Raw genomic sequence first — 24,743 nt, 5'->3', positions numbered from 1 at the left:
ACAAAAAAATTTTAGACAGGTGTTTTGAAATGATCCCACAATCTTTGTGCATGCAGGAGAAGAGCAATTCTCTCATTTACACTTTCTGGACCAGCATGAATACGTTACTGCCACAGTGGAAGGTGGCTTCAAGCACTACTCAGCTGCTTTTTTGGATTTGGCCGATTCTAACTTTCCGTCTTGTGCTTGTTACTATAATACAGAATTCATTAAGAGAGATGGGTCAAAAAGGATTTTTGGGGGATACTTAAGTGACTCAGACTATTTCTGTGTTAATGAGGAGTTGTTCATTAATTCGGCATTAATGTAAATAATGAAATTACATGATTATTTGGATCTTCAGGTTCAAATCATTATTATCTGTCATTGAAATTATGTTAGCCTAGCAGCAGTTACAAGGATGCTAAATTTAAATATTTTAATAAATTGAATTATATTACTATATATGGCTTACAGTCATAATGCATCCTACTATTGTTTGTGCTATAGTGTATATACACAGTATATTACATAATGTATTATATACTATGACTATATTACATGTTGTACTATGAATTATTAGAAATTTTTATTATAGTTTATTTACTTCTTAATAATGATTTTATATCAATTATGTGTTTATTTAAATTACTTAATATCATTATTAATATTTTATTTTCAGGCTTCTCTGTTATATTTAAACACAGTTAACATAAACGTTTGCAGTTAAGTGGATTTAAATATGAGTTTTATTTTACTTTACAGCTCTGAATTAATTATGATGAGAAAGTACCGTTATTCTGGTATAGTATAACATTGTAAGGTGTTAATATTTTATATAAAAGATTTGACAGGAACGAAGAAATTAATGAAATGTCAGTTATATACTTGTTTTTTCAATATTAAAAGCATTGAAATATTTTGGAGCAGGAAGCTTGAACATTTTGGTTTTACTTTCCCAATCTTACTTGGACGTAATTGTTTCATAATGAATAAATAGTTGGTCTATGAATAAACTTTATTGTAATTCTTCCCATTGAATCAATGCAATCAAAATTTTCTTTCTGAAATACTGCTGGTTCACCAAGATGTACTTTTGCAAGGTTAGGTACAAGCCATAGCATTCGGATGGACTGCTGGTCACCAGATGTAATGATCCAGCATTTTCATACTAGTCTGTGCTAGAACCGGAAATTTCTTCTAGGGTTTTCTGATCAGATCAGAAGCTGTCCAGGTCTTCTTGTTGCAGAGCCAGAAAGAATCCTTCATTCTTCAGTATTGCTGACACTGCAGCTAGTATCGAGAAGAGTGAAGCAGTGGAGCTCTAAGTATGTCCTGTGACACAGAATATGCTGCATCAGCAGATGCTAATAGAAAAAGAATTCCTTAGACATTCATGATAGTAGACAGTTGAGTATTAAGTTGGAAAAAAATCCTAAATTTGAAAAAAAAAAATTTGGTTCCTTTCGAATTGCAAGGTATTCCATTTTGTTGCACATTACATCTGTGTTTAGTGACATCAGCCATTTGTATTTTACAGTGGTTTACATCACTTTTTTTAATTGCAAAAAATTTCACTGCCTTTTAGTGACATCTGCTGGAAGATGTGGTCCCACCTTCTACTGATAAAGAGATGAGGACACTCAGAAGTTTTGTCCCACATGTTTTCCTGAAACATTGAAATTTTGGAAGAAAGCCCTTTCAGAATTGATGTACAATGTTTGTAGTGCTACATTTTATTTTCCCCTAATCCAGATAAAACTAGAGGATTGTATAAGTAAGTTCCAAATGATCCAAAACTAAACCTGGTCTGGAAGGCAAAAAACAGAAGGAAAGATAATCCACATTTAAAATTTACAATTGGTTGAATGGAGAAGAATACTGGCTAGTCTCCCAAAATATAAGCCACATAATTAATCTAGTTTGTCAGAACTGCAACAATAAATATGAGCATACAACATCTGCGTATAACATGAAGTAAATCAAGTTCTATACAAATTACCCCAAATGCTCTTAAAATACGCTTGCATAAAGTTTGTTCACTATTTGTTGATACTTTTTATTTTTATAGGTCTAAATAGATTACTGGGAATTTCTCAAAAAAGCTGCTGCTAAAATATTCCTAATCCTACCTGAAGTGGCAGAAATCTCTTGAGATGTGTTTGCACAAGCTGCAGTTGTTGCATGAAGAACTGTACAATATGAATGATGGATCTCGATGGTCTGTTAGGCATGGACTAAATAGCTGAAACTAATAGCTGAAAATAATAGCTGAAACTAATAGCAAAACTTTTTGACTTCTGACAAGGGCAAGATATAGGGAAGGAATGCTCTTTGAGTTGCTTTGAGTTTAAATTTATCATGGATTTTCATCTGTTATAGTTAGATCTATTACAATGTCTCATAAATGTTTGGAAATTTTATTATTACCTTTCCCTTTATAGGAAAACTGCTATGCCCACATTATGGGAATCACTAGAGGAACCTGATATACTTGACACTACTGAGTTTGAATATTTATTCTCCAAAGACACCACTCAGGAAAAAAGAAAACCATTATCAGAGACTTATGAAAAAAAAACCAAGGCCAAAAAGGTATTTATTGGCTTTTTGTTTGTCTTTTTCTTTATGTTTTACTGTTTAGTCTTTCATTTTGAGAAAACTCCCTTTTAATTTTTGGATTGTTTGTGAATGAGCAGGCTAGCAAAATACAGATTGCTGATTCAATCTCAGTTTTCTCGCTTGAGAATGCAGGGCTGTTATTTACCTTGGAAGGTATTTGCCATTGATAATGAAATTTCTGCATCCCAGTGAGGTAGAACAAGTATTGTATAGCACAACAGAATTAAGGTTCTAATTCATATCTGAAAGTGCCAATATTTCAGGCCTGTATCTGCCTGTGAGTTGATTCAAATTAATGCCTATCCTTAGTTACTCTAGCAAACTTCCACCGAATCTAATTTTATTGGAAAAAATCAAGTTTAAAGTCACATTTTGAACAAGGAATGCCAATTTTGGTTTCCCAGTGTAGCTTAGGAGTTGTGTCAGGAAGAGACAGACCAATCATGTCTTTAATGGCCAAAGCTACATGCAATAGCTATGTCATTACCATAGCACAGATATTGTCTGCTTCAGACATGCTCCATTACAAAGAGCTGGCACTTGCTAGTTGGGATGTGCAGATAGGACAAAGACATGGAATTACTAGTATTTGCTGCCAGAAAAATTCTAGTCTGATTAATAATCAATACTGTTTTCCAAAAAGAGTGTGATTACACATCAGAAACTTGAAACATTTATTGTCTTTTAAATCTCTTTGCGTTTACCTGCTTGGAACCACAAGAGGGCACTTTGCATGTGAGCTGTGCTAACTACCTTCAATTTTATAAATGTGAAACATGTATGCATGTTGGTGCTCTCAGATCTTTCAGACCATCTTTGACAATAAATTTCCCATATTGTGTCTTAATGCAACAACTAATGAGAAGTATCAGTAATGCTATAGAATTTACAGAACTCAAATTCATGTGATGCAAAAAGTAAAAAATTAAAAATGGGGCCTGGATGGGGATGTGCTGGCATTTGTAAATACACACCAAAGAAATAATTGTTACACTCCTTCAAATATTAGATTGAAGTTGGACATGAGCATCTCTCTGAAAAATATTTTGAGATATTTTACTTGACAAATACTTGAAGTGAATGTGTTATGTAGGGGCAGCTGTATCCATACATTCTATCAGTTATCTTATGCTTTCTTTCTAATATTAATTTTTACATTTCATTTACCTTTTTCAGAAAGAATTATGTAATAGGAAATACAGGTCTTTAAATAGCTTTGACGACTATAATCCCTGTAACTTTAATGGGGAATTAAAATGCACAAATAGTTGCCTTTTTATTTCAAAATCTCAGTAATTGAGGGAATATATCTATTTCTCCTTCTGTACCTGGTTTGCTGGGTGACAAGAAGCCAGGTACAGAATTAGGCCTGTATACTGACACATGAAATCATGTTTTTCTTTTTTCCTTGCTGCTTTGTAAACTAATTATTTTTTGAGCAGCATGATTTTTTTTTAATAATCTCTCTTGGCTCATCCAAAATTGAATTGAATAACAGCTACAGAACATATTGGTATAATAATATGTATTATTTCTTGCACAATATGTATTTTTATACAAAGGCATCTTTTTTATTTCTATCAATGTTTGAATTATTTTGATTTGTTACTAAAGGTAAAGTTACTGCTTTTAGACAGTGGGTATATTTATTGAAATTATTGAAATTAAAAAGATTCTTTTAAAGTACTGTGTGAAAATAGAAAAATAAGTACCCTAAGAGATAAATTCATAATTATATCTTTTGCTGTGCCTTTAGTTTGGTGAACTGATGAGACTGTGATAACAGTGTTACAAAGCATGGGAACTGTAGGGTTTTCCATGAGAATTTAGAAAACTTGTGGTCAGTAGTGTGAGACATTCCATCATTGGGTCAATTTAAAAATTAAAAATAAATCTGCTTTTAGAATTCAAAGAAAATTTCAATTGAGTACGGAAGCATTTTCTTTTAGTACAGCCTGTCTTTTCACCTTTGTCAGTTAAATGACTCATCGCAGCAGCTGAATGTTTTTACAGACAGTTGGCCCTCTTAGATGGTCCTGTGTTTTCCTTTGTCTCTCTGAAAGCCCAGATGTCTGCAGACTGGCTCCAGTGGATCAATCTTGGTGGGCTGCAAATGATACAGTAGTAAAGAGGCATTTTATTTACTTACAGGAGGGTTTATTAGTAGACAATAACAGGAGCTCCTGTAGATTAGTAGAAAGCTGTCAGTTTGGCTGGTTTCATTTCTGGTTTCTCATACTTTTTCTTGACTCTCAAGCTTTCTTGGCTTTTTGCTAAGAATTATATCTGTCTTCTAGGGTTTTAGCAAGAATCTTTTTCTTTGCTTCAATACAGAAATTTCTGTTTGTCTGGTCTTAAAAATGGTACCAGTGTCAAATTATAGGGTATTGTATAGTCTGGTTAAAGATGCTTTCTACAGACCGTTAGAAACACTTAGGAATCTTTTGAGGCTCATCAAATATTACAGATTTAGCTTATGCATCTCATTATGTACTTGTAAATTCATTCTTCACATTCTCTAAGAGAGCCTTCTGGAGCAAGATATAGGTACAGTGATAAAATCTTGAGTTGTAGTTTGTGTTTGAAATAGTTAAGCTGTTTTATTTAATGGTATGTATTAAGACTGACCCATTCACTGCATTAAACCTTTTCTCTGCCCAAACTATGCCCTAATTCATACCATCTTCTACAAACGAAGTTCAGCCTCCTTGGTAATTAGGAAAATGACAGACCAATAGGTGGTGCAGGCCTGCTTATTAAAACATGATTATTCAGCACTTTGCTCACTGTCAAGCTCCTTTTTCAATTGGAAGTGAGATTTTTTCTTTTGAATTAGAAGGTAAGTGTTTCTCATTTAACTCTTTTGGAATTCCAAATAAAACAATATTATTCAATTTATTCTCAGAATTGTTAGTTCTGTGAAACCAGTTGGAATAATCGGTGTGCTTAGGCCATGAAATGGATGCTTCTGTGGAAACTTACAGAAATTTCACTTTGTTCTGTTCTTACCCATTTTTCTACATAGTAGACACTATGGCAACACAGATTAAAAAATTCACTGTATGCTGTGCTTTTTTTGCACATTTTTGAAATGTGTAAATGTCGTCCTACATAAGCTGCACTAGGAGAGGTTTAAGTTGGACATTAGGAAGAATTTCTTCACAGAAAGGGTAATTAGCCATTGGAATGGACTCTACAGGGAGGTGGTGGAGTCACCAGCCCTGGAGGTGTTTAAGGAAAAACTGGCTGTGGCACTCAGTACCGTGGTCTGGTTGACAAGGTGGTGTTCAGTCATAGGTTGGACTTGATGTCAGAAGAGTTTTCCAACCTAATTGACTCTGTGATTCTGTGATTCTATATAAATAGAATGACAGGTCTGTTTTCCAGTACTGTTTGGCACGTTATGCTCAGAAAGGAAACTTCTGAGTATATATTCATATTATATACATATTTATACTAATATCTGTAATATAATTGCTATAAAATATATACTTTCTAAAATTAATGTTTATAATATGGAATATATTTCTATTCATAAATATGTATACTCACTGTCAAAATAGGAGTATACACTGAGGACTTTGTGGACTTCTCTGCTGGTTGTATTTGTGTTGGTATTTTCACTTATTACTTGGATAGTTGAATACTAACTCTGCAGCCACCACCTATGTGTGAGAAGCTTCAAGTGTACTGATCCTTCAGAGCACTTTTGTATATCTGAGATCTGATCTGAAACACAAAGATAAGCACAATGCTGATGCAATTAACCACGAGGTTAATATGGTTGAGGAGATTCAGCTACCTAAAAATAAGATGGGGTGCAACTGGCTAACTGACTGGTGATAGTTTAGCAGAAAAAGTCTTGACATTATAATGGCTCACAAGACAAATATGAATTGTTAAATCGTGGTACTACTAAAAATGAAGAACGGAACTCTGATAGATCAAGAAGTATTGCTTGCAACACAAGCTACTCAGCCATGTCTCAGTTAAGAATTGCATCTAGATTTAGGCACTACAACCCTTCATTAAAAATTTGCTAACTGTAAAGAGTCAAGAAGAGGGAGAATGATGAACAGTGTAGTCTCTAAGGGAAGAATCAAACTATTATGATTGTTTAGTCTAGAAATGAGAAGGTTGATTGAGACACACAGTATAAGTGTAATCAAGTGCATGCAGCTGCTGCAAAGGAAAATTATGAAAAGCTTTCTAAGAGCAAGAATACCAAAGGAATGCAGAAAAATTTTGGCGAGGGAAATTGTGTTCCTGTATTTGGAGATCTTTAGGAAAGTTTGTTTAGAGTGGTACACATATAATTGATACTGTCTTGAAGTGCAGAAATGCTGTGGATGACATTTTGAGTGCCTTTTCAACATCTTGCCACTGTTAATCAGTTAAAAGACATAAAGTCCACTTTCTGTCCCTTGTCCTATGGATGGAAACGGCTGGCTATACTTTTTCAGTAGTGGAAACATTCTCAAATTGGTTGCATTCATGCCTGACAGAAATAACTTACTTAGTTACACTGATTTCAACGGGCTTCTAACAAGTATGTGGGGGAAGAAAGGAAGGGAAATGAAGAATCTAAGAAGCAATGGTAATATAACTTCTTAAGGGACTGCATAGAAGGTGATTTTATCTAATTTTAGAAATATATTAACTTGTTTTGGAAAGATGTAGTACATTCACTTGATAGTGATACAATGTAAAAATAATATAGGTTAAATGAAGATCAGGTGTACCTTTCGAGTACACTTACGTGTGCTTGAAGACTTGAAGTTTGTTACGGTAATTTTTCTCGGGGTTTAGAAGCTCTGCAAAGTGTGTGGCTGCTCATGCTTCTTTGATCATGCATCCCTTTGGAAGATATATCAGCTTTGGAAGAGCTTTTTTTTTTTCCAACTCTGCACCCACTGAAATAATTCGGGAAACTCTTGTTCTTCATTTATCTTCTCTGCAGGTATACAGTCTTTTATTCAGTGTTCTACAGTATTATGTATATAATGATAAAAATGAATATTCTGGGGTTTTCATATTATGTCTTGAGAATGGAATTTGGTTTTTTCTGGTTGGGAGAATTTACTGGCTAGATGAATATATTAGTTATGTCTCAATATTAGAGCAAAATACTATCCAGTATATTTAAATATTAAAAATGTATTTCTTCTCTCATAAAAATGGTTTTGAATGGAGACTAGATACATTATAATCTCATATGAAGTAATATACTGCAGTAAATTTTTAGAGTTGATGAATCATCAGAGATGATTGCTGACTTTCCCAGAGACTATAGGTGGATAAATAATACATAGAAGAATACATAAAAGATGTGGGATTTATTTCATAGTTATTTTATAGTTCTGAAATATAAGATTGAAGTTCCTGCTTCAATCTGCAGCAGGAAAAGTTGAAATTACTGGAAAAACCAAAAATCCATTATCACCTGAATATGAATCAAATAAATTTCTCACTGGTTTTGGCTAATTCTGTTAGCCTAATCTAAATGTGTAAGTTAGTGGTATGATTTGGCTTGATAATATCCATTGAATCTAAAACTATGCCATGTAAAGTGTTGTGTTCTTTAGTTAAGCTTTTTTAAATGCATGTAAGTTATGCCATTTTCAATATTAATTAGAAGTTGCAGCTTCTTGGAAGTCAAGAAGAAGGACTAGATCCATCAGTTTATTTTGTTCCATAAGTTTAGTTTAGGTGTTTAATCTGTTGGACATTTAGGCTTTAAATGCCTTTTGAACATGACTCCTATTTTTGACTCCTTTATTTAAAGCATCACTGACATAACTTTCAAAGTGCAGCTGTTAATCTAGACCATGTTCATCATCATTTTTGTACTTTCTTATGCTTAGATTTCAGATGTAGCATTCTAGACATATGATTTCTGCACCTATTCTGTTTTCCACTAAATTAGAATATTTGTCTAGGAATGTATGGTCCATTTAGTAAAAAAATTTGTGAGTTGTATTTATGAAAATGTAAATGAACTTCAACTATGAAGTTTGTTGTATCAAAAAAACTATAAGTAGATTCTGTACAGTACCATTAAGGTCCATAGCTGCTTATGAAAATAAGGAAAACTGAAAACAATTAGCATTAACAATATAACCAGTTTTTCTGGAAAATAAAACCAACCAAAAGCCCAAACCCTATCATTGTTTTTGAAAGAACTCAGCTTTTTTAGAGTTGGGTATAATTTGGGGGATTTAACCTCTTTCTCAGCCTCTGAAAATCATCTATAGATATTTTCATGTCAGATGGACTGAGGTGTTACATGCAGACAATTTTGCTATCATTCATTCTATGTTAAAATTTCTTGTCTTTACATATCCATGCATAGTTTTAAGCTGGTAGGCGCATGTAATTGTTTGAAGCCATAGTTTCTCCTTTCCGTGTTAAATTTGCAGAACCAAAATTATTTTATTACCAAGTAGGAGAAAGGCAGAATTAGGACATATACTTTGGAATTAAATAAAAGGACATGATTCATTATGTATTAAGCTATGATACTCCATAATCCTGAAAAAGAGGTTATTTAGAAAAGAAGATTCCCTTGCTGCAGTTTTTTTATGTGCATTTTGTAGCTCTGTAGCTAAACTTCACACATATTTTGAAGTTGTATTAGTTTTTCCAATATATTTGAGCACTTGTTAGTAATTTATCCTCAAAAACTCAAGTATTTTCTATACTTTTTCAAGAAACAGGATGGTTGGATATTTGTGTTGCCACTCTGTCTTCATCTTACAAAAAAAATGAGTAAACGTCAAGTAATTTGTGTCAGGTGTATGCTCCAAATGAAAGTCCATCAATCATTTTTGGCCCTTTAGTGCAATGATTATCATTTCAAAGACACAGGAGGACATTAAAGATAATGGCTTTTCTGTTGTCTATTATCTATAACAGACTTCACATAATTATTAGCATGTGTTCTCATTTAGGAAGAGTGTCAATATTTTGAGTGAATTGCATTTTTTTAACTGAAAGGGATATGTCTGTCAGCAAGTTTTTTGTCCATCTAACTAAGTGAGGAATTACAATTAATGAATTTTGTGTTTCCGCAAGAAGGACAGATATTGCAGAAAATGTTGGAAGCTTTGCAGGGTTGAAACACAATGACTGTCTTCAGCTGTCTGCATAAGATAATAAACTGTTCAAACTTAAGCAGAAGTAGTATAATACTAGTGCATGCTCTTCCGACCCACTCTCGCTTTCTTTATATATTTTGTGCTGTGCTGAGAAAAATAACTGGCATTCCTTGTTGATCACAAGCCTTGAAGTCATGTTGGATGTAAAAATTATCCATAGAGTGAATATCTGTTTTGTGGTTTGTCTTCTTTTTACAGTTCTGATAGGAGTAACAATATTGAAGTAAGTTTCTTACTACCTCATTTCATACCTCCTATTTGAACCTGACATTTGTATGTCCTTTAGAAAAAGGCTAAAAGTAGGGGGATTTTCAAGCTAATAAAATTGTAAATAGACTTTTAAAAATATAAAGCTATGGTTCATCCACGTTAAGTAAAAAGTAGTTAAACTTGGCTCTCCCTTGAGTAGGAATATGAGAGGTAATGTCTAGTCTTAAGCTTCTGTAATGTCATTGATAACTCTTGGAGTGTTTATGCTGAATGGCTTAAGGGGCATACGTCGGCTTCTTGTGCAGGATATTCTTCCTTTGTTTGAACAGGGTTTCAGCAATCTACTCTTGGGTCCAGGCTGTTGATCTGCTGTAAAAGTTAGTGAGTGGGAATGGAAAGAAATGTTGTGTAATGCAGGACAGCTTTTTAGCTTATGGCTTTTCTCAGTAAATTTAAATATTATGGAAGGAATCCATGCACCACCAGGAGGAAGGATTTAGCTTTTAATCACTAAAGTAAACTGAATCTCTTCAGATTTCAGCACCAGTAAGTGTTCTGGACAGAATGTAGACATTGCAGTTAGACAAAACAGTGAAGTCTATTGTATAGTATTTAATGGAATACATTTCTGGCTACATTAGAGAAACACCTTCTAATGGGAGTGAAAGAACAATTTATTAATATATTCAAGCTTTGGTATATCTTCACTTTTAAGTCAGATGATAAAGAATTAAAGATGAGACAGTTCTGTACAGCAAATCAACTAACTTAGTAACATTAAAAAATAGTCAGGGGGAAAACCACATAAAGCAAATAATGCTGTGGATCAGTGGAGTAAATGAATTATCACCAGCAGTCACAATTTTGTCACGAAGCCAGAAGATGCTGCATCCATTATAACAATACATTCATGGTCTGGAGAAGCAACAGGCAGCTGGCAAACCCCACCAGCTGGCATAGCAGCATCAGCTGGCCTCAGCTGGGTTTTAGCTACTTACCTGTCACTGCCAGCTACAAGCAAGTCCCAATATGCTGAGAGGTGATCAGTGATTTGTCTTTTAAAAACACAGACTAAATAGTTCAGCGCAGTCTTTACAAACTTTCCTTTTATTTGCCTTAAGTTTTTACTAAACTGAAAAAGTGCTGATTTTTTTGTCTCCATTCTATTTGGAGTTCACACACATATGTAATTCCCCCTCAGTGACTTTGCCAGAATAACCATCATTTGGGACAGAATTAGTATTTTTGAAAATTAGATCTCTTATTTTACTAGTGATTAGATATTTTAACTGAAAGATTTTTCAAGTAACACATTAATTCTAAAAATCTATGACAAAAGTCCAGTATGATTCTTAGCAAAATAGCTATGAGTTTGATGTAGTTTTATGCTCAGTTTAAACTATTCTGTTGTCATGGTCCTCCATTTTTGCTCCCTAATGAATAAAGTCCTCAGTTACTTGGTTGAAGCTATTTCAGGTAGTCTGCGTCTAGTTTGATGCCTGGTAATTGTGACCATGTGTACATTTGTCTAAAATGTATGTGAACATACAGTCAGGTGCCATTTTAAATCATGAATCTCTGGTTCAGTTTTTTTTTAATTATACAGGGCTGTCTTTAAGGGGTTTTTTTTGCAAATCTTTTAAGGGGAAAGTCCTGCTTAGTAATGTGAGCTGATTTAATCATATCTGAAGAATATATTAGCACTTACAAATACTTCAATTGAGTGATTTCAAATGTCATGTTGTCTACAACAGCTATAGTCTGGAAAGGTTTTGCCTCAAACTAGGCATGTCTAATGGGGTTTATGACAACGTATGAATTTGCCCTGAACAGGGTCAACTTGGAGGTCAGTGAATGCTGTACAAATTGCATACTGCTCAAACCTGTAATTATCCCTGTAAGAAGTTAATGTACTGCGGAGTTCAGCAAATTCATGTAAAGCTTCAGAAATGACCATGATAAACCAAGCTGTTACTTACATTTGCTCTGAAGAATTAGTCAACAGAATGTGATGCTTCCACAGTGCTCATTTAAGGTAACTTGGAGCAAAATCATATTGTCTGCTTATGTACTCAGGAGATAAAGATCCTGAATTCTTTTTCATTTGAAGAAAACACTTTTCATAGCATTACTTTCTTAATATCCATCATACGTGCTGTGAATATAGGCAGAAAAACTCTCAGGATAGATTATTTTCAAATTTTGGCTGAAAATATGCAATATCTACTTTAATATGAGTTTATTAAAATTTCAGTGCATACAAGAGGGACCCTAAAATATCTGTCAGATCCTGTTGAAGACAGCATGTGTTCCAACTTGTGCACATATTTTTCAATTTCACTACTCTATAAATAGGAACTAACTTTGCATTTTCAGGTGGAAATATCAATATAATTTCTCTTATTACTGTATTTGTAAACAAATCTGCTTTTGTATAGTTGAGTGACTAAGTATTTTCATAGCTAAATATTTGTAAATCACATAAAATATAGGTAGGAAACATTTGTTTTAGTTAGTATAAATTGTGTCAGTTATCTGTCTCTAACGTGAGCATCAATAAAAGCATTCCAGGAATAAGGGATAAAAGTTACTTGAAGTCTTTACTACTATTAAATACCGAAATATAAGTGCCACCCAAACATTAGAATTAAATTTGGCGAGTAATAGATTAAATATTGTTCAGATACTAAGAATATAAATTTAAATAGAAATATAAATAAATAGGGAAAACTTAGCTGTTAGTTTTAATTTTGCATATGAATTAGTATATGTAGTAATATTTGTTCATCAACAATATGAAGTAAGCCATCTGCTTGGATCTGAACATTTTCTATTTTTAAAGAACTTGTGTTTGTATTGCATTTTGTGATATGCTCCTGTCATATCTTCTTTATGAAATAAATTAAAATCACAAATACCAATAGCCCTGACATTGTGGGAGATTTATTTTTTTTCACATTTCAAACATCTTAACTACACTGATCCCCTTCATTATAACCAGTTTCAACCAGCAAAATTAACGTTAAATTAACGTTAAGGAGGTCTTCCTCCTCTTTTTTCTTCTTCTCCCCCTGAACTGAAATCAGAAAATATTACAGTCTGAATGTCAGTATATTATACTATCAAATGTCTGTTACCCAAATGTGAACAAAATCCTGAAATCCTTGTGGAGTGTTGACGGTGTGAAATAAGCACATTCAGACATGAGTAAAAGAAATACTTTCAGTAGTGTCCAGTGTTCCAGAAATATTGAGAAGGCATAAAAAGACAATTCTTCGATTTGTCTTGGTCATGAATTGATCCTTTGCTGAAAAAACAGACATAAACCTGTTCACACTGAAATGTAAACTAGCAGAAAAACTAAGGAACTTGTGATGTACTCAGTGTCTTAAATAGTTCTCAAATATCATTTAAATAAGAAGGCAGGGAAAACTGTATTCCAGAGTAAATATTTGATGGCCTTTTTTTTTTCCTGCTTGATAGCATCCTTACAAGTAAGAGGTGATGTTCTCTAGTAGAGCTGGTGAGAACTCAGGTCTTATAAGTCATTTGTTAAAGTGCAGAGCACAAAGATAACACAAAGGTCTTACTCCCACATTTAGTTAATAAAAAGATTTGATGTTTGGAGAAATACTGATTTCAATTAACAAATTAGCTTATGTTATAAAAGTGAATGAATCCTTTGTAGAGTGTTCCTTTGATCTCCGACCATTTTGCATCATCTTTCTAGATTATCAAATTGCTGGATGGAAAACGGTCTCAAACTGTAGGAATTTTAATATCGAGTTTGCACTTAGAGATGAAGGATATTCAACAAGGTAAGTGTTTCTTACGCTTAATGTATTGTACTTGCATGGATATTTTATCATAGCCCTCAGAGAATTTCTTACATTACAGAATGTGTTTTGAATATAGTCCCTAAACTACCAGAGGAATCATTCTGCCAATATATTCCACTATATGTAAAAGTTTCACCTAGAAATTAGAATTGAATTTAGGTGCAACTCCTTCTGTGCCATTACAGTTAGCATAACACTTTCAGTACATAACACATACAGTACATACATAAACACTTTCAGTTTTCATATTCCTCCCCAGCAATTTCTTTCTTTTTCTAAAACAAGTCATCCACCAACAGAAATTAAATGGAAGGCTTACACAAAAATCATTTGGGCTTCAAACATGCAGTTATTATTTTCTAATATTTAAATTTTGCTTCATTTGCAGTGTAAAAAGTACATTGAAAACTGATGTTACCATGTAACAATCAGAAAGAAAATGACTGGATGGCGTTTTTCAAAGCGTAGGGCTAGTCAGTGTGTAAATTCCATTACTGTTAGAAATTATTTGAGTTTGCCAATACAACTGTAGAGAAATACAGATTTTTGAGAACACTGGGGTAATTGAGAGTCTGCTTATGTTCTGGATTTAAAAAGATATTGTTTAAGGATATTGTTTATTTCTTTTTCACATTAAGAAAAGGAAAATATTCACCATTTAAAACAACTGCTGGAACAACTCAACTTGATGTCTCCTTTTTTGCTATTGTTTTCCCTCCATCACATGCAAATACTGGGTAGTGTGTTGAGATGCTGCTGGCATTGATTATTATTAATTTCAAAAGAGCCTTTGAGCATCTAGCACTTTAAAAGCACAAGGGCTTACAGATGTCTCTTGGGATGCAGAGGAATAAGGAAAAGAAGGAATAACTTTGTGCCTGCCAGTATTGTGTGAAAGGTATCAGAGTGAGATGGAAAAAAACCTGCTATTTCTAAAGGTCTGAATAATTTGCTGGCAGAAATTACAGCAGCATAGGGATAGGATACAAACTGTATTATAAAAACTGGGTAATATTCTTAAGGATCTTCAGAGATGGGTTTTATTTTTATTTTCCATGCCATGATGTTCTACTAAAATAGAGCATCTCTATCTTTCAGTTGTTCACTGTACTTCTATAGCTTTTAAAGTCTTCCATCCAATTTATACGAAATCTAAAAAAACATAATGACCCAAATATTTGGGTATGTATACAATAGCATTTTTAGCTTGAGTCAGCAATGCACTTTTGAATCCCACAAGTTGTCCCCTTAGCTGTTTTTGCATTGCAAAGCAATGCAGAGCAGTCTCAGAATGCACAGACATCCTTCAGAATCAAATTAAATGAGAAGATATGCTTTAGGAGCAAGCCATCAGTCTCCATGTATGGCAGTCTCTGAATTCCCCAGGATCAGATCAGAGATAGTTAAATTCTCTGAAACATGTATAGTGTTAACTATTGCTGTCTACAAATCCATTTCTAAAGACTACACTACTTGCAGTTGTAGACATAGCTAATGTAGTCCTACAAGTTTAATGAAAATTAGAGGGTTGGTAGAAGAAAGGCACCAAAACAAGTGCTGTCACTGAGGAAAAGTTTAGAACTCATCACCCTTACTTGTCTGAGGTAGCAAATGACTGGCCTGTCACCACATATGTTGCTCAAGGCAGCAATAGGATATGCTGCCTCTTGCTTATGGAAACAGCTAGGAGCTATCATTAGGATTTGGGAATACCATTAGTGGAACTTCTAAAAAACATACTGACAAAGCAGGATGACTGATTCTAATCAAAATCTGTTCAGAGACTGTCTAGGGGAAAAAAAAAAAACAAACCAGTTCTCAAGACTGAGGGAAAACATGGTTCTGTAGAGAGGACCTTTAGAAATGTGTATTAGTCCAAAGACAACAGTGGAATTATGCTTGTTTCTCTTTTAATGTGTGTTTATTCCATAGTATGTTGTGTAATTTAAATCTTTGGGCCATCCTGCCTATCAGCAGACAAATTATATGAAGACTGCAGTAGTCAATGCACTGGATCAAAAAATTTATGATAGGTTAAATGGCACATGACAGCACCTAACCAAAAAAGCATGTAATCAATGGGTCATGAATGTCTTTTTTTTTTTTTTTTTACAAAGTGAAATTACAAAGAGCTACTTCTAAAAACATGCAAATTAAGCACTCACCTCTTTTTACAAGCCAATTACCATGGCATTATTCAGTACATGAAAAATAGGGGAAAATTAATGGTCTTTGACCACTTGCAAGAGAGAATGTAGAAACCTGAAGCAAGAGAAAGTCAAAAGGGAAAAAAAAACCCTAATTTTTATTTCAAGCTAGTAAGACCATGTTTGTTGTACAGTCATGTACAAATGAATGTACTATGTATAGTGTGCTGGTTACTCTACCTTAAATAGCAGTCACAGAATACAGATAGAGAAAATCTTAAATGAACTGCCCTGTGCATACACATGCATGTAAAATTGTAGAGAAGACAAAACAAGAGTAATCACAAGAAAAATTGCATCCTCCTTTAAAATAGTGTGAGATTTTTGCATCCATAGGATCATCCTCTCAAATTAAAGTACATAGCTTCACAGCATATTCTGTAGATAACTCAGCAGTGCAAAACAAGCAAGAGACAATATCTGGCACCCAGATGTTTCAGTTTGCATTTGATAATACGCCAGCCACCACACTTCAGGAGGGCGATCTCCCACACATGTTTGTTTAAGAGAGCAAGTTCATCCGTTGCAGATAAGTTCAAATTCATGCTGCATCTGAGTACAGTCCAAGGAGAAGACAATGTAAAACTAAATAATTATTTTGGGTAGTGTTGGTCTTATATGATACAGAGGGAAAGTTGACATTGTCATGCTGCACCTGTCCTAATACTCAGCTTTTTGTTCAGTGGCACAGAACAAATCCTAGGTGCTTCAGTGTTCTAAGAACACTGGTGAATCTGGTTCTGGTGAGGGTAATAAAGTTTTTGATTAGACCAGTATTAATATTACTCATTTCCTGAGCAGAAGAAGCAGGCATAAAATCTATCTGGCTCAGTATGCTATATAGGATCTGCATATTGAAAAGACAAATAGCAATAATCAAATTGTGCATAGGTTTGAGATTATTTTTAAGGCTGCTTCTCTGCATTTTTTAAAAAGCTTTATAAAGAAGAGATGAGGAATAGTGAAGACCACTTGTTAGGTAAGCTGTAAGAGTACACACTTAGAAAAGTAATCTCCACTTCATATCAATCCATTTCTGTCTTTTCCTGTCATTGTTCAGCTGAAATACTACAATTTGAGAGACAAACTTGTGGCTCAAGACTATTTGTGTGGCTTTGCTGTTGAAATATTACAACTCACTCCACTATGAGGTGTTTGAGTTTTGTTTGTAATGGGAAATGCTGATTTTAACGGTGTGTGAAAACGCTATGTGGGCCCTTGTTCCAGCTTTTTACTGGGCAACATTCTGCTCACTGAGACAGTTCCAATGTAGTAGCTGGCAATAGCAGTGCACTGGAAAACACATAATAATACTCTTTTCTACAGTGTATGCCATCTGTGCTGGCTTTCCATGAGCTACTGAGATCCTTGTTCAAGAGTTAACTGGCAAAGCTGTTCGGCAGCCCAGATGAAAGACTTCTAGTTACAGAAAACGAGATGTAGTTAAAATGTAGATGCCTATGTTCAAAAGAGTGATTCTCCCTAATCCCTCCCTCCGTCCAAAGTACCTGCATTGTGCCACTAAAATTGTAGGGTGCCAGAAGTTCAAGTTCTGTACATTGGTGGAAATGCTTCACTGTCAAATATCCCTGATTTCTGTCAGGACCCATTAACTAGATGGTCTGCTGGTATATTTCCCATGGGACTAAATCTTTGAGATATGGTATTATTGTACTCTTTATGGCAGTAAAGTGCAGTGTTACTTCAGGCAGAACAGCTGCAGACTTTGCTGCTACATTTACCAAAGCCAGAGTAGCTGTGCTGTAGCAATGCAATGCTGACAGAATGTGTCCTGTATGACAGAGGGGACACCTTAACATTGGTCCTTAGCATCGAGACCATTTTTAATGCTAAAAGTGAAGTGTCTGACTGGTTTTCTTCAACTTTGTGATTTCCCCTCCATTGTCAGCATATAGGAGTAAATAATTGGAAGAGTGTGAAATGTAGATTAACCCAATCAGACCAATAATCAGTCTAATAACCATTCTGATTGAGTATTATATTTCTAATCGTCCTAGGATTGCTCTGTGGTCTTCCTCTAATAAGAGGCCATAGAAGTTATATAAATAGGTTTGCATTGTCTTAGTGCAAGTTATGCCTTATGACATGTCTAAACTGTTGACATGTCTAAACTGTTGTTCCAAAGTTGTGTGACTCTTCCACCTACCCAAAATATTACATGTATGTATTCTATATATTATGTATACTGTACATGAAGTATAAACATAGCTGCATACCCATTTCACAAGTTGGGAAATTATTTTATTTAAAATTAAATGTTTTTCTCTTTTTTTGGACAATTCACAACATACATCTTAAGGAATCTGTTTTGGACATCCATTGCATGTGGGTAGGTTAACGTTAGTGCAGGAGTCTTTTGTTCATGACTTCTTCCAGGATGAGAGATTTTTTTAGTCTTCTAAGTCTACATTGTGCCCATGGTGCTTCTTTATTACATATATTTCTTTTGTGTTGCACAGCAGTTAATACTGGAGAAAACATTTAAATAAGCTAATAACATATCAATTTGTCAGAAGTAAACCAGAATGATTTGGATATTAGAGGCAGTTTTGCCAAGTAGGGCTTTGTATTTAGCAGTCATTGTCATTGTCTAATTGACTAGGTCAGTCACAATTTTGTTAAAATTTCCCAATGATGGGCTGCATGCTCCCATGAAATCAAGCCTTACTCAACAGAGTGTAGTACATCAAACAACTAAGTACTTCTAGGTCAAATAAATGTACCTTTGGCAAGCTCCTTTTATTTAAGTGATACAATTTTGTTTTATCATTTGGGAGCAGTTAAGGTGAATCCTTCATATTTCATACTCTAATTGTCACATTAAATGGTTGGATACTGGTTAGTATATGTAAGTTCTGTCAGCAGGACTTAAATCCTGATTTAACCAAAATGTAGTTAGTAGGAGTGAGGCTGTATATCAGATTCAGCCTTAAGACTGTTGGTATTTAAGCTGATTTAGAGGAGTTAAGTATATTTTTCATATTTAAGCTCTAAATTCTAAAGTTGTATGTAGACTTCACACAGTATGCTTTAAATTCTCAGCTTCTCTTTGGTTTACATTTTTAAATTGATCATGGTATGTGAGAAATCTCTGCAGCAGGGAATCTGTTAGATGCATTTTTAGAAGTTAGTGTGTTAAAAACCTTTGGTATAAGTTTACATTTAAAGCAATGCCCTTAGTATGTGAGATGTAGCTGGCAAGTATTTTTATGTGTGCCTGTTAGTTTGAATGCATGATGCTGATCTGTTTTTTGTCCTAGCTGACGGTTATTATATCCTAATGGGTGCAACCCTGCACTAATGATCCTTGTGTATATAAATTCTTCTTCTTGTGAGCAGACACCATAGGCAACATAAAAATGTTTGCCTCAATTTCCCTGCAAAAAAGGATCTCAGAAACCAGACTTGGCCAAGTAACAGATTTTTTAAAGGTAGAGGAACCCAATAAAATTACCAGCTTTTCACAGCATGAGTCTACTTCCTTTTGACATATTGTGAGGTGTAGGTGAAATATTCTAACTGAACTGACAGTGTAAGGAAGACTGCTAACTAGAAAGCAAGATGAAAGTAAAAACCACCAATGATGATTGATATTGTAATAGCTATTAATTGTTTTGGAGCCTCTTTTGTAGATTTATGATACTTCACCTATATTACTTACACTTATATAAGCCTTGATATAATGAGATTTAGCGCAGTAAAATATCATGGTTAAATTCACTGTATCAGGAAGAGCATTTTGAAAAACATACCAAGATTTGTATTAATTTTGATAAAGTTAATATACATGTGAAGAAAAATGGCTTTGTTTTCATAGAAAAATTAAAAAGCTTTTGTTTCCTTAGGTAAGAATGAAAATAATTACTTTCTTTGATCTAGTGTAATGGGTTTTTTTAAGCTGCCCCATTTAAGCAAATTTACACAAGATACCGTGCATGTATTGCACATGCCATATTTTAACAATAGGAAGAATAAAAGACACCTGTGAATTTGGGGATTTCTTCCAGCTTTTCAAAATTAATGCTTCTTTTCAAAATAATGGGCCAATCTTCATAAATTTGCATGTTTTCATTTTTGTCTTCCGCTCCAAATATGCATGGCACTTAGTTCAATCAGTTTGAATTAAAAAAAAATGGCTAAGATATTAAAATATATAAAGATGAAATAAAAGAGGTTATGTGGATTTTGGCAGTACTTCTGACTTACTGGGGAGGTGTCTTTACATACATTGACATCCTAAGATGTCCAGCTGTATGTCTAGATTTTTAACTGCAGTAGTCTGCATGGACATTGCCAATAATAGTGGTACAGGTAGTATAGCAAGTAAATCAGAAATTATTTTCTTGGTACTTTTATATAATCACACGCTCTCTCCAAGAGAGAAAATAACTCATATCAATGTCTCTTAAAATTGGTTATTATTAATTCTGTTTAAAATGTGGTTTAGCAGATTGTGGTTCATTAGTTTAATCACAAACACTTTTTGTTTCATCATGTCACTTCAAAACAATGCTGATTTGTTAGATCTGATGTTGAGCACAGAAACATGGATAACATAATAGAGCATTAAAAAACATTTTGTGATTCTGGGGCCTTTTTGGTGACAGGCACCAGGCTAAAAATTTCAGCTAGGTATATAACTCTTGGTATTCTTACTAAAGTGGGTTTTTATCGACTTGATGATACCTAACTATTATGATCACTACTTCCTGTCATCATAATTTAGTACATAAAAATTTTACTATTAATTATATGCTTTGCATTTCTAGTACAAGTTTAAATTGCCTCCAGTAAGTTGCTTTTACTAGATAACTCTGGACAAATAAATTTCTCCTTGTAAGCAGATTTCAGAATGTGCTAAAATAAGATAAAAGTTAAACCACAAGGGAAAGTTTCTGAACTCAGTATGTATATTATTAATCTTAACAATTGAATATATTAGACTGTGAAACAAATTTTCCAAGATATTTTCCAACCTCTTAGGTTCTTTTGAAATTTTTTTGGATGATACAGAAGATAGTGCAACACTTGTGACTGTCTTGGAGGAGATAAGAGATAATCTCATAAATTCAAAACCTAATTATTTTGCTTTAAACATAAGTTTTTGTCAATCTCAGTTGTTCAAGCTTTGCTTTGGTTACAGTCTTGAGGTTATTTTGAATCTTTCCAGTAGGACAAAAATGGCTGGAGATACTGCTTTTTTCACTGATACTGTCTCTGTATAATTCTTCACTTCTAAGGTATAATGTCAACAGATGGAATCATAATTGACAGGCAGAATTTTAAAGCATTCTAAATGTCACTGGACCTTTTAATAAAATTAATTAGCCTGCCACAGAGAAAATTTACTAGCCTGCTGGTTAATTTCACAATGTAAAATCATGGGGTAGGTGGTAGAGCAGGCGAAAGCTTATTGCTTTTAAATAATTATTTAAAGATGTGTGCCTTGCCTCTTTCAAACATGGATTGCAAATGCAGCAAGAGCTTTTAAAATCCTCTAAATTCATAAGCAGTCGAGGATTGTTTGAAGAAATATAATACAGTTAAAATTAAAAATTATCAGATAGTAACTAATGACAAGTCACTGGTTATGTTCTTGATTCTTTTGGGATTAATGTTCTCACTAATATTTAAAAATAAGTCATGAGTACAAAAATTGTGCCCAGTCCCATTATGAATCTTGAGGAAAAGCTGGTTTCAGAAAATTTAAACATCCAAAGTTACTTCCATTCCATTGTGCATCTCTTAGCTTACTGGACTATAACATTAAGAGTGCATTAGAAAGCACCATGAATCAATCCCATTTAGTTTTCAGAAGAGTACCAATACGTTGCTGAAATTGGAATGGGATTTGCAAATGTTGGAAGCATCTATGTCATATATTCCAAATGTAGTAATATTTGGAACTAAGATAGGAAACATTGTTAGACTTCTCATTTTTTGTAATGAGGCATAATTAATCACTGAAGAGTCTAGTTCATGTGTTTCTATGTGAAAAGAAATTTATCTGGAAATTGTCGTGTGGGTAGTTTTCTATTGGAAAAAGCTAACCCAGATGTGAGCTTCATGAAGATATGTTAAAAACTGTAGCACAGTCTTTTGTGCTTGCAAATTTATAACTTGCAAACTTTAAAATCTGTCTATTTGTGTACTTACCAAGATTATTAGCTCCTAGAAAAGCATATCTCCCTGATTCCCCATGCACACAGGTAGATTTAAATACCTTCTCAGTTCTTTCATATCCAGCCTTCTAAGCTAACATGAAATCTGTGCTGTTCATCGTCTGGTATCATTTGTTCTCATGCTCTCCTGCCTGGCCAGCAACACAGTTAGCTGAGTACTTGACTAGTCACATCTTTGCTGAGTATATTGCAGAGAAAAAGTAGAACTCTATTCTACTGAGACAGAGTTTATAGCACGTTCTTGAAGGAGTCCTGTAATCTGATGTCAGAACAAAAATAAAATACTGAAAATAAAAAAAATATTAACTGGATACATGCATGTCCTTTGCCTGTGTTAGATCCCTTTAATACATTTCTCAGGAAAAAGAAATGAAGCCTTAATTATGTTTTCCAGTGTCTAATTTGTGTTTGTATTCTATACAGCTATTTTGTGTGTTGATGACTCCGTAGTAGATCTGGAAACACTGGAAGCTCTGTATGAAAATGTAAGTAAAGATGGGATAAAAATGTGGTTAATGACCAGAGTATTTCAGACACAGACTTTAGGCTGCTCAGGAAACTAGTGAGTAAGGTTCCCTGAGAAAATGCTTATTATGAAGGTTCTGGGGCACACCAGTGCTGATTATTTTTCAAGCATCGCCTCATGAAGGGCACAGGAGCAGGCAATTACTAGATGTCAGAATTCAAGCAGATGAAGCAGAAGGTTGGCTTCGCTGAGCTGGGATATTTGTTTGGAACTAAGGCAAAAAAAGGTGTATGCCCAGTGGAAGCAAGGTCAGGTGATGTAGAAGGAATACAGAGATGCTGCTTGCAACTGCAAGGAGAAAATTCATGTAGCCAAAGCTCAGTTGGAATTGAAGCTGGCCAGAACTGTGGGGGACAGTAAAATGACGGGTTTTTAATATGTTAATAGCAAAAGGCAGTGTAAAAATAACATCAGCATGTTACAGGATGAGGATGGCCACTTCACAAACAGGGACATAGAAAAGATGTTCAGTGCTTTCTTTGCCTCTGTTTTCAACACTGATAGTGGGCTGAGGGGCTCCCAGTGCCCTGAGCTGGATGCCCATGGCTGTGGGATTGATTAACTCCCAGTCAATCCTGGACTTGTGTGGGATCTGCTGCTCCAGCTGGATCCCTATATGTCTGTGCAGCCTGATGGAGCTAATCCAAGAATATTCAAAGAACTAGCTGATATCATTGTGAGGCATGTCTTGAGTTTTGAATGCTCTTGGGAATCTGGAGAGGTCCCAGTGGATTGGAAGCATTTGGACAATGCTCTCAGGCAAGTGGTGTGATGCTTGGGATATCCTGTGCAGGGCCAGGAGTTGGACTCAATGATCCTGATGTGGGTCCCTTTCAACTCAGCATATTCTATGATTCTATGATGAAAGGAAGCCAGTTGATGTAATCTTGGATTTCAGTAAAGATGTTGATGCTGTCCCTCACAGTATCCTTTTGGCCAAAAAAATTTAGATTAGGTATTAGGAAAAGGTTCTTCACCCAGAGGGTGGTTGGGCACTGGAACAGGCTCTCCAGAGAAGTGGTGTCAGCCTGACAGAGCTCAAGAAGGGTTTGGACAATGCTCTCAGGCACATGGTGTGATTCTTGGGGATGTGCCTGTGTAGTAAATGGCACGTAAGGTACTGAAGGAATTTATGATAGGTCTTTAAGCGTCACTCTTTTGCATAGTCTAAATGTTTCTCAGTAAAAAAACATAGTTGCTGCTTGCAGGATAACAGGTAAAGCAGTAATTTATTAGTTTTTTATTAATTAGTAACTAATTAGTATATATTAATTCACTCAGAGAGCACAAAAGGATGAACTGGAGAGAATCAAGCAATATTATCAGACTTCAAAAGAGGAGGAACTGAAACTTCTGGATAAACCAGAACAGTAAGATTTTTTTTTTTATATATATGTATTTTATCATTATATAATGTAGTCCTTTGATGATATGTTGAAATCAATTTTAATGTATAATTCTTGGTAAGTAATTATAAGCCTTTTTTAAAATTATAAACTTTCTTTGTGTATTTCAAGGTATGATGAAAAATTTGCCTTCATCACAAAACTTTTTTCACACATCACAGATTTTACTACATCAACTTTTACCACCAGGACTGATAAAATACGTAGCCTTGAATCAATAAGAATTTTTGTTCCCATTCTCACATTTGTAAAAGGCATATATTTCCTTTAGAGCATTTATGGCTTAATTGGTGTTTCATAAAACAGGGCCAGATTCATTTTGGTTGCTTGAAAGAGCTTGATGAACAGAGGGGTTTGGTTGGTCCTGTGGCAAAGGCACATTGAACACTCTGGTCGAGTTGACTTGAAGACCTACAAGACTGATTCCAGAGTTCCTCTCCTGCAACTGTTGTGGCCAGTGACAACTGTTAGGATGAAAAACTTAAGTGTTGCTTCTTCTGTTGTAATACATCTTAGAACAATGTGAAAGAGTTCTCAGGAATTCATGAACAGAATGGTAATAGTGAATTTTATATTAGTGTATACATTTGATTT

At 34.4% G+C, this 24,743-nt stretch overlaps 1 protein-coding gene across 6 annotated transcripts in view; it reads left to right on the top strand.

Annotated features, from left to right (window-relative positions):
• FMN1 (formin 1) overlaps positions 1-24,743 on the top strand; it is a 186,119-nt gene that overhangs the window by 93,111 nt on the left and 68,265 nt on the right. For all 6 annotated transcript variants that reach the window (XR_014852599.1, XM_085062047.1, XM_085062049.1 and 3 more), the window contains 4 exons: positions 2,424-2,574; positions 13,699-13,786; positions 22,641-22,702; positions 24,025-24,113. Coding sequence is in view for 5 of the 6 variants with exons in the window: in XM_085062047.1 (XP_084918173.1) it covers positions 2,424-2,574; positions 13,699-13,786; positions 22,641-22,702; positions 24,025-24,113 (390 nt within the window). In the remaining variant the exon portion in view is untranslated. The remainder of the gene's footprint in view (positions 1-2,423; positions 2,575-13,698; positions 13,787-22,640; positions 22,703-24,024; positions 24,114-24,743) is intronic.

Source organism: Lichenostomus cassidix, chromosome 5, assembly GCF_008360975.1.
Source record: "Lichenostomus cassidix isolate B80296 chromosome 5, HeHo_3.0, whole genome shotgun sequence".
Classification (NCBI taxonomy): Eukaryota; Metazoa; Chordata; class Aves; order Passeriformes; family Meliphagidae; genus Lichenostomus; species Lichenostomus cassidix.
The sequence above is the reverse complement of the archived record's forward strand: the minus strand, read 5'-3'. Positions and strand labels throughout refer to the sequence as shown.